The sequence below is a fragment of the Montipora foliosa genome, chromosome 14 (assembly GCF_036669935.1).
Source record: "Montipora foliosa isolate CH-2021 chromosome 14, ASM3666993v2, whole genome shotgun sequence".
Taxonomy (NCBI): Eukaryota; Metazoa; Cnidaria; class Anthozoa; order Scleractinia; family Acroporidae; genus Montipora; species Montipora foliosa.
This window is the reverse complement of record NC_090882.1, coordinates 4074392-4085533: the sequence shown is the minus strand read 5'-3', so window position 1 is coordinate 4085533 and position 11142 is coordinate 4074392. Positions and strand designations below refer to the sequence as shown.

Here is an 11142-nt window from a genome sequence, read left to right as displayed (position 1 = left end):
CTACAAACGATAATAATCTCATTATGAAAACCTCATCTCAAATACTGTAATATAAAGTGGGAGACTGCAAATCAAAGCAAATCAGATTAAAGAACATCAACGCGATTTTTGGCTTTGTGTTAAAGGGAAAAGCGTAAGTATAAAGGTGAAAGAGATCTGAACACATTCGACGCTAAGTCCAGGAGTTGAACCCTGGAAACATTGGTAGGTGAATCCTCTTTCCATTGCTCCAACCGGTCCTTCTCTCACAAATACTGGTTATGACGTCATTACACGACGGAAAAACCCGCGTTTTTAGATGGAACGTTGCATGGCCAGCGTACCAAGCGTACTTCATTTGAAACTTTGTTTTAGTAAAACAAGCAAGAAACAATCTAAGGGAAAAAAACAGTGAGCAGGAGACGAGTAAACGATGCTCAACGTGAAAGAGAGCGACTGAGAGCATGAGCAAACAGGCGAAATATCAGTGACAAACAACGAGTCAGAGAGAAAGAGCAAGAAAGAGCCCTACTAAAGAGAGGAAATGATAGTGAAGAGCGGCGGAAGAAAGAGCAAGCACGAGCACTAGAAAACAGGCGATATATCAGTGACAAACAACGAGTCAGAGAGAGAGCTAGAAACAGCCCTAATAAAGAGAGGAAATCATAGTGAAGAGCGGCTGAAGAAAGAGCTTGCACGAGCACTAGAAAACAGGCTGAATAATGGTGGCGAAAAATGGCGAAAAGAGCAAGAGAGAGTACGGGAAAATAGACTAATTTATAGTAATGAGAAGACTGGACTGGACGTATGGTAAGCAGACTAGGTATAAATAATAGTTGAGGAGGTGCGCTCTTTATAGACTTGTCTAAATATATATATTAAGTTGTACCACGATTGCTGCTTGAGAGAGAAATTTGATGGTTCTCGTAATGAAAGCCCATATTCTAAACTACTAATGGTTTTCTTATTTCTTCTAGTGGTTTGGGTAATTATGGATTTAACTCTTGCGCGGAGAAAGTTCAAAAATTTGTTGTGGATTCAAAAGTTCACAAACCAGGTAAATGATTTTCTCAAATCCTATGTGTGTGGTTGAGATCGCCTGAAACTCGGGGGTGCAGAGATAGTGCAGTGGTGAGAGTACTCACCTCTCACCAATATGGCCCGCGTTCGATTCCCAGACTCGGCGTCATATGTGGGTTGAGTTTGTTTGTTCTCTTCTCTGCACCTAGAGGGTTTTCTCCGGGTACTCCGGTTTTCCCCTCTCCTCAAAAACCAACATTTGACTCGATTTGCGTTAATTGTTAATTTCAGTTTACAGCATCCCCAATTAGTGCTCCAGCGCTAGAACGACTAGGCACGTAGATTTAAAGTTCCTTTTCTTTTTCTTTTCCTTTCCTTTCGGCCCACGTGCGATCGCAGATGTGGGAAACCGCGGGTGATAACCACAACGGCAGGCCCGCTCTCACGGCTGGACTGGATCTAGCATGAAATGGAGGCTAATGCGGGCAAATCTTTTCACACTCAAATTTTAATTTGTGTGTGATAAGATTAAAATTTGGGTATTAAAAGGTAATCAATTTAATTAATTAATTAATTAATTAATTGAATGGTAATTAAAAGCTGGTTATTAAAATTTGCCAGCATTAGCCTCCATTTCATCCTCGATGCAGTCCAGCTGTGAGAATTCGAAAATGGTCTATTTAGATATTGGAGAAAGCTAGCATCGCTCAAACGGCAGGCTGCAGTTTTCCCGCAAAGCATAAAAAATTTCCTCTTTCTTCACTTGTCTCTCTCTCCTCTCCTCTCCTCTCCCTCCACTCCCCTCTGTCGAGAAGTTGAAACTAGGAAATGGAACAAGTTTCTTTGATTTTTAGCAAAACGTAAATTTCGTCCTGGCGTTTGTGGTTTGCCTCCAGCGTGTTGCTAAGGTGCGTTCGATTGACCGTATTCCGGAAAAGGAAAACATGGAATAGAAGTTAGAAATCCTTCGTTTTTACGACGATTTACTTTAATATTAACAAACGCCTGATAAAATGCTAATTTAAATATATCTTTACTATCCTTGTTGCTTCAAAACACCAGACCTAACGTTTTGAATCATCACTCCACGTATTCTTATTCCGGAATAGAGTCAATCGAACGCACCTTAAGTCTCTCTAATATCCCCGTCAAAGAGGTCTTTTATAACTGCGGTGAAAAACGATAAGAGGTGTTTTCCTCTGGACAAGTTGTTCACCATGATGTTTATCAAAATTGAGTTTGTATCACATTTTATGATTTATACTTAAAGTCCTATTGAAAAATTGCTGGTTTTCACTCACGTGATCAACAGCCATGTTTTTCAACGAAAACAAAGGGAAGCATTTGCATAATAATAGAGTTAAATTCCCGGAGGATTTGGTCGGGGCACCAACATGGCCGCCTTTTCTTTGTTTAGGGGCAGCAACATGGCGGTCGTGACGTCATGTGAAAACCGAGAATTGAAAAATAAGTATTGGATAATTGTCTGTGGCTAACTATTAGTTCTTTTTCTTTTTGTAACAGTTGGTATTGGCTCAATTGAGATGTACGCTTTCTCCTATTTCTACGACCGTGCTGTCGATATGGGTTTAATTGGTGAGACTGTACTTAATTCTCTACACACTTTAGTTGTCACGTGAACCTGCACCTTGTGCGGTGCAAGCAAAGGCGACAGCGGTGGCTATGAGAACGCCCCCAGACACTGGGCCACTTTCAAAAATGCCATAATACTCTTTCTTTGCCCTCCAAACATTGCATAAGCTTTGTTTCCAGTTTTCTTTTGGGACTTACAGTGGTCCCAATAGAGAAAATTAAAACAATTCATTTGCAAAATTTTGGGGCGCAAATAAAGAGTATTATGGTTCCTTTGAAAGTGGCTTCGCCCGTCCCGTCCCGCAGATGCGTTTTACTTTTTGGTTTATTTTTTCGCCGCTTTCGTCCTGACAATAAGCGTTTTTGAAACGCGGACGGCAACCGGAAAAGCACATTTCGCGTGCCAGGACAGTGGTGTCACCCAGATTTTTATACTAATCATCTCTAATGGAGAAAACATACTTAGCAAGGTAAATGTGGTTGTGTGAAGACAAGTTAAAAGGGAAAACAGCTCACTTCCGGTTGCGGTCCGCGTCTCAAAAAGGCGCGTGCTTAAGCAAGCGCATTTTTGCGACGCTAACGGCAACCCGGCGGAAGAGAACATTTCACGTGCCGGGACGGTGGTGTCTCCCAAGATTTTCATATTAATCATCTCTGATGGAGAAAAGATACTTAGGAATGTAAATGTAGTAGTGTCAAGACAAGGTAAAAGGGGAAGTAGCTCACTTCCGGTTGCGGTCCGCGTCTCAAAAACGCGCGTGCTTACCTGAAGCTCCCTAATGACGTATCATGAGCAAATATGATGTTAGGTGGAGGTCGTGAGCACCCGATGATAAATTTTAAATTTTGACTCAAAAGACGCACCTCAATAGAGTGTTTTCGCTCATGTGACCAGCATCCATATTTGCATACTAAAACAAACCTTGCATACGGAACCTGCGCCCGCAGTGCGCGCGGCAGTCAAAACTGTGCTATCCTGTCAATCATTTGCCCCTTCACCGGAAACAGTGCATTTCGGTTGTTCGTAAATGACATTGTTGTTGATCTACGCAAGGATGCGGTCGAAGTCTTTATTCGCGAAGTTAACTCAAATAAATATCGATACGGTTTTGCCGTCTTCTTGCACTTGATTCGAAAATACCAGCCTGAATTCGTCTTAGAATAGTTAGAAAAAGCACAAATAAAAGCCAAAGCATAAGAGGTCACGTTCGAATTCTGCTCGCCGACAACCCAAGTTTGTTGACAAAAAAATTGACACAAAATGTTTTAAATGGTTTTCTGGCCCTTTATTACTAATGGCGCTCTCGTTCATTTTAAATGGAGTATCGGGAAAGAAAAATTGTCAAGCTGATATTTTTTTCGTGTGAACATACATTTTCACGTAGCGAAAATTTGTATAAGCACTACAAAACGTTTACTAACCATTGCCCGAAGGAACACCTTTTAGAAGCTGCAAGGAAGCCGCTGATTAATTTTGCACAAAACCCTCGGCCCTTAACACAAGAAAGCCATACTTGGAAAGTTTTTCAGTGGAAGGCTCGCTAAGGAAGAGTTTCTAGAGCTTGCCCTCCCGCAGGTCGCCAGAAAGGTGCAAACAAGCTGGTTCCTATCTGAAAAGAGCAAGATCTAGGAGGGGCAGTCAAAATTGTGTTTCTTTTATTGTGCGAAAATTTATTCTTCCCTCAATCCCAAATAAGAACTTGTTGTGTCTTGCAATTCAACAGTGAATTGCTATTAGGCCAATAAGAGAATCAACATCAACAAAGAGGCACTCCCAGGGGTTTGGGGAAGAAAAGAACATGGCTAATTTAAACTGGGGAACAGAGTAACATACATACATACATACATAATCTTTATTTAACGTGGGTAGAAACACTTATCTGAAGCTATTTTACAGGTTTTCCACAAAATAATATTAAAGAAAAAAAGAAATATATACATAAAAATGTGAGAATATGAATAAAATATCTAGTATCTAAAATTTCAAAATTTAGGTAACTAAAATTTAATGTTCCTCACTGGTTTTTTTAACAATATCAAAATATTTTAGGGAACAAGGGAAGAAAACCAATTTAAATTTTAGGGATCAAAAAGCTGGGAACAAGTTTGAAAGTAATTTGGGGAACAAGGAAACACAAGCAAATATGTAAAGGGAACAAGGACTCCTCTCCCCAGGAGGGCCTCATCAAATGTTCTGCGTCTATCCAACAGCTCAAACAAGCTATTCCAACAACTTTTGAATGACCAACAAGAAAAGAAGACTCTCTTAGAGAAATAGATTATTTATAGTAACACTTAAGCATGCGAAACAATGCTCAGATGCTTACGAGCACCCTCATGCCCATGTTTGTAAAAAAAGCACCATGAAGTATTCCTTGTGGCTGGCTGGTTTAGGCATTGTTTCATCTTTCAACATTGGGCAAAACCAAATTAACTCCATTCTCAGAGGGCACTGGGGAAAGAAGCTAGAAGAAAAAAGTGGCCTTGATCCTATTCTCCCAAGGTAATCTTTACAGAATAAGATCATAGAAGGAACACTTTTGAGTGCCAACCTTAAGCCTTTTAAAACAAGCGCAAACAATATTAATAATCTTTAAATTCACAAAATGTCAAACAGCATATTTTAGCCTCATATTCAATTAGATTTTGCTGCAATGTTCCTTAAAACTATGCAGAACTATTTACCATAAAATGTGGAACATTTCCTGCCTATCTAAATATGCCGCAAAAGGGCTCCAAAAAGCAACCAGTTAAGTTTTTAGATTAAGATACACAATACCTAAAAAATAAATTACTTGATGTGATCAAGACATTGAATGACCAAGCAATAAACAAATGGCAGCAATGTATGTTAGGTTCACAAAGTGGGGAAAAAATATTCCTCAACTGATGTTTCAATATGCATTTAAATAAATTTTCTATCAACAATTCAAGGGACTGACTTTTCACTGGTATTGATTTGCATTTCCATGATAAGTTTGAAAGTGAATCTGGCAACCACAGTGCCCTATGAAATGGGAAATAACTTAAACAAACTCTTTAAACGAACATTTTACAAGGGACACCATTATTGATGCCCTGCCAAGAACAAAGATTAAACTGAAAGAAGAGTTGGTCTGGAGTTTATCCACAATGGACAGTTAGTGGCTGGATTCACCAATGTAGAGAACAAACACATCAAGTTTCTTGTCAAGCAACCAGGTGTTCAAGGAGCTATTCAATTTCCAAAGAACTATGGTAGTGTGCAACAGTACCTGGGTGAATTCGGGTACCTGGCCTGAAACTGAAACTTGTGGAGCCAAACAACTTGTTGAGCTAGGTACTTAAACTGGGTAGATAATTATGTCTACAAATATTGTCTATTCAACCAACAGTTTCTCCTAATTTTGTGTAACATTCACTTAATGGTTCCTTAATACAAAAATTGCTAATTCAATTAAGGATTCAAGTCCTTTGAAATCATCAAAGTTACTTTGTGCCACCAGGAACAAACGAAAAAGTACAAGCACTGAAGACAAACAGCTCACAAAAGGCAGAACTCCGTTTAAAACAGCAAAACGGACCGGGGATCCTCGCGTCACTAAAAAGTGCTGCATGCTACGTAGATGTTTGCAGAACGATCGCAAGTTGTAATCACTGAAAGAAAACTCCAATTCAGATCTGATAGACGATGGTCGTGCAAGACTCACCAAGCACATGGAACACCCGACAGGATTGTTTGTTGTCTGGCACAGCAGATGAACGAAAAATTGTTCCCCTCACTATTAAGTTCCAACCCAAGACCAATCTTGCCCAAATACAACAACAATTTGGGCAGCAGGCAAGCTCACCACAAGCCACCGAAGTTGGCATAAAGCAGCATAGCGCTTCACCTGAAGTTCGATCATGATGGACACAAACAAGAGCTGAAAAAACTTCATATGGTCAGACGACCAAATGTGATTGATCAGTTATCGGACATCAAAGTGCTGAACAGTACAAACCAAGGGATTTCGTCGTAAAAATGTTCACTCAGCAACGTCTTCTTCTTCTACAGAATAAAGTTCACAAGCGATCCTGGTTGTTAATCACATGCTAGACCAATCCATAAACTGGATAAAGTGGATTGGCAAATTGATTGCCAGAACAATGAGTCATTTCTGTCTCGCTGGTTCAGAGAAGCTACGGTCAAGAGAGTCACAACAGAAGGCTGAGCGAATGTCCACCGATCTAACCAATCAGAATGTAAACAATTGGCGTGACGTCGGATAGCACAAGGATAGCACAGTTTTTCCCTCTCGCTGAATTCTGATTGGTCAGTTTAAATCTCAGTAGCTCTCGCCGTATGCAAGGAAAGGAAATTTTTTATAAAGTAGAGTTCAATTCCCGTAAGAGTATTTCACTCCTCCAAAACTAAGAAGAACTTCGAACTTAGACTCTCTTTGAAGAGGAGGCAGACATGAACTCGGAAATGGCCTATTTTATTCTTGAAATGTTGATTACACACTTTCCACGCCGAGCAACTTGGAGTAATCGCGTAATGATTAATATAATAAAATAAAATAAAATTCTAATAAATAAATAAATAAATAAATAAGTAAATAAATAAAATTAATTAAAGGGAAGCCGTCGTCGGTGACTCTGTACCGGACCCCATCGGTCCACGCAGTTGTTAGGAAGGGCCTTTACTCCAAAATGTGCTGGGTCTTATCCAAAGTTCTACCGTTGCAGATGAACAGACTGGTGGCACCATTACAGTGGGAGACTTAGTGCGTGGGGCAAAAGAATGTATGTATACCAGCTTACAGATCTCACTCTACTATTTCGGCATGTTCCACGTTCGTCAATCTCCATTCGCCTCGAGGCTGTCTTTGCATACGTGGTCTCGCACAACCTTTTCTTAAAATATACCTCAACCCGGCCGCATTTCTGAAGAGAACGGGAGAGCCCGACCAGCTGGTTACATAGCTGCATCTTTAAATGTTTTCAATGTTAAGAAAAACTCTCTCCAACTATCGAAAACATGTTTTACCGTTTTCTGATTGAGGATACGTTCCGAAAGATGTGAAGAAACTATAAAGTCATGAACTGTCCAATGACCGCGTCAGCAAGAGGCATGGGCTCAGTTTAGAGATTGTGAAAAAAAAGAATGCTGTTACACGGCAATTTCTCGTGCCACTTGTTTCGCAACATCATTGCGAAACAAATAGCACGTCTTAACCTAAAAAACGTTGCAAGACAAGTTGCAGAAACCGTTGCATAAAGTAGTTTGGATCTCTAATTTCCGCAGCAAGTCTCGTCACGTTGCAACGAACTTTTCAAGCATTGCCCGGGGTAACATCTTTCTTAGACTTTCTCAAAGTCGTTCGCTTGGTTTTCTTGTCTGGTGTGGTAGGACACGGGACGAGTTTTCGCTCGCTCGCGCTCCGCGCTCGTACGATCGCGCTTCGCGCTCTCTGTCGCGCTCAAAAGCTTGACTTATGACCAAGTCTACATCTTTCTTTCAACTTTTGCCGCAATGGTCATTTAGACCGACAAGGCCATACTTCTCTCCTAGGAGTGAAGTGTCAAAAGGAAGCACATTTTTCATTTTAATGAAGGAGGTGTACTAATCGATGACGATTTCTGCTTTCTTTAAAAGCGTGTTCCGGTGTACCTGGTTCTTCGCCTTATCTCTGCTTGGATGCCACATTTATAGTGACATTATTGAAGGAAGGATATGGTTTTACAGACAAACGGCAATTAATGGTGCGTTGGATCAGGCAAAGGCTATGTTCCCGCTGAGCCAGTTTCCTATTTTGATTCCCTGGGTTCTTTTTTTTTTTTGGAGGGCTGGGGGGAGGGGTGGGGGGAGGTTGGGATTGGGACGGGACGGGACGTCTCCGGGCTGAGGCGCCCGGAAAGGCCAATACACCTTATTCCAAAATGGCCGCCATTTTAGTGTTCTTTTGTTTCCATGCAAATTAGCCCTTATGGCCTCGTTCAAGGTTAAATATTCTTTTGAATCTTACGTTTGAAAACGAGGCCATAAGGGCCAATTTGCGTGGAAACAAAAGAATACTAAAATGGCGGCCATTTTGGAATAAGGTGTCTGTTTTACTGAAAATTAAGACATTTTCGACAGTAAGCTTTCTATCAGTTTTCATATTTTCTCCTACAAAGTTGTGTATTATTGCAAGTGCTTGATTTAGTCTTGTTTACGACGGTAGTCTTTTTACCGTCTTTATAGCCTGGCCGTCAGTAATTCACTCTCCTTGCGTAAAGCTCAAACAGTGAAAGTTTTCAGAAACTAAAGTGTTTTCTTCGTCACATCATTTTGACACGGCAAATTTTAAGAGCTTTTCGTAAAGACTGTCTTTCAAATTTACCAAAACGTAAGTCGTTATTTTTGGCGAATAACACGAGAGGCACTGAGATAATCACTCGATCCAGTCCTAACGCAAAGCAGATACATGCAAGAACACTTGTGGGAACAAGTGGCACTATACGCTTTCGCCAATAGTAATTTCCTGGTGAATCCTGGTTCGTTCCAGTCGTTTGTGGGAGCCAACGGCCAGTGGAGCGGTTCCTTTGATATTACGATTTTGTTGTTGGCTGGAAATATGCTCTAGATTTTTCATTGGAACCAAAGCGATACTGAAATTACCAGAGACTTTGTTTGTTTAAGTTTCTGTGTGTTTTCTTGTTTGCAGCTTAAGAGGAAAATCGACGATGTTGAAATCAGTTGGGCGTTAGGCGCAACTTTGGATCTGTTTGACAAGATGACAAGGTGATGTTAAAAACGTTGGCACAACAGAGTAGAGACCGTTAACTCCTTGGAATTTACTGTAGGCGTACATACGTACGAGAAGATTGGAAGGTAGGAAGGTGAAGGTAGGGTTGAAGAAGCTCGATGGCCGCTACGCCATGGAAGAATCCGTTACTTTTAGAATGACACACAGCTTCACAGAGGCCTTCCTCCATTCCCGCTACAGCGTTGCTTGACTCCCCGAATAACGTCTGCCCAGGAGGATTCTTGTCTCTTTTATAATGTGCCTTCGTGTTTAATTACCCTCATTAAAGTAACGCAATTGTTAAAGATGTGTATACAAACCTCTCAGCATTCCAATACATTTTCTTAAATTCGAATTGCTTTCGCGTACACCGAGAACAGTTCAAGAGGGTGAAAACTACTATTACACGCTGTAAAAATAGTATTTTTTGAAGTATATTTATAATCAGTGGTTTTCTGAGTTTAAGTTTGTGGGGCCGTGATTCAAATGAACATAATAGTGCTTGGCATTGTAGAGAGTAATTGACACCGATAGGTGGAGTTGAAGACGCATACATATCCAGCTCCTTAACTACGGAAATGAAAGTTAGAAAGATCATGACAGATAAGCCAACCTGGATTGCTTGATAGCTCAATTGGTAGAGCAAGAGCAGCGCAATCGCGCTGTCATGAGTTTATTTATTTATTTATTCCATTTTCACTGCATTAGGGAAAATAATTTCATACTGCATACTATATACTACATACTAAAAGAGAAAAAAAATTACTGCAGTGGGGAGGGACTAGAAGGGAGCATACGAACCATTCGAGCTAGTCCACCCAAAAAACTACGACAGACATTTAATTATTCTAAAAGTTTGAATTCAGCTCAAGCCTGGATTTTTTGCAGGCTTGCTTTTAAGTTGCTTATCCAACTGTAATGATCTTTTTAACTTTCAGTTCTTGTCCATTCCACATTTCAAATATTCTAAAATCATTCCTTAACTTTTAGGGGCGAAGCGCGATGAAAGAGTTGTGGCAGTCGGGGGGGGAAGAGGGGCAAAGTCACACCAGACATTCATCGTGTGGTGGTTTCTCCAAAATGGACTGGGAACAAATTAGAGAAAAAAAACGAGAAACTCGTGAGTAAATTTAAAGATAAAATGGCCTCGTAAAATAAAATTATTCATGGGAGATATTTTTTAAATTTAAAAAGAAAGGAAAACGTCGCATTTTTCCTCGGCTAAAAATTATTAGGCTAACTAGTAATTAACTCCAAGATGTCAAGACAAATTTTGTCATCTCATAACATTTACTTGCATTCACGAGTTGATTCTTAGGATTTTTAAAATGTAATACCAGAAACCCATAAGGGTTGAAACGTGTAACGCGCGTTCACAGCTTCCGAATATTCAGTGCGAACTGAATCTCTCAGTGCTGAGTACCATATTTGGAAACCCCTCGCTCTTGTTGTTACAAATATGGTACTTAGCAAATTGAATATTCAGAAGCTTGTTTCCCAGCACACAAGGGGCCGTTACACGTTTTAACCCTTATAGGTTCTGGTAATACGAAATGGAATGTAAACCATTATTACTTGAATAGTAACATCTTTAAACGGTTATTTATAAAATCTAGTTTCAAATTGTTTCTATCTGTTAGGTGTAGATAAGGCTCCACTAATAAACAATCAGTTGTTTCCGATATAGGCGTGCTTTGGTTTCATCTTCCAATGTACAAGCTTGACTTTCGCCTCATATAAGGTTACCCAGAATCCGAATTGTAGAATCTGGAATCCTGGGCTTTGGAATCCGGAAGCT

At 40.2% G+C, this 11142-nt stretch overlaps 1 protein-coding gene across 2 annotated transcripts in view; it reads left to right on the top strand.

Moving 5' to 3' along the window:
* LOC137985300 (ectonucleoside triphosphate diphosphohydrolase 5-like) overlaps nt 1-11026 on the top strand; it is a 19417-nt gene extending 8391 nt beyond the window's left edge. The window contains exons 9-13 of one of the 2 annotated variants that reach the window (XM_068832878.1): nt 957-1036; nt 2524-2595; nt 7303-7359; nt 8213-8319; nt 9264-11026. In XM_068832878.1, the coding sequence (XP_068688979.1) occupies nt 957-1036; nt 2524-2595; nt 7303-7359; nt 8213-8319; nt 9264-9344 (397 nt within the window). In that variant the 3' untranslated portion in view covers nt 9345-11026. The remainder of the gene's footprint in view (nt 1-956; nt 1037-2523; nt 2596-7302; nt 7360-8212; nt 8320-9263) is intronic. The other variant, XM_068832879.1, reaches the window with a different exon arrangement.
* The last annotated feature ends 116 nt before the right edge of the window (nt 11027-11142 follow it).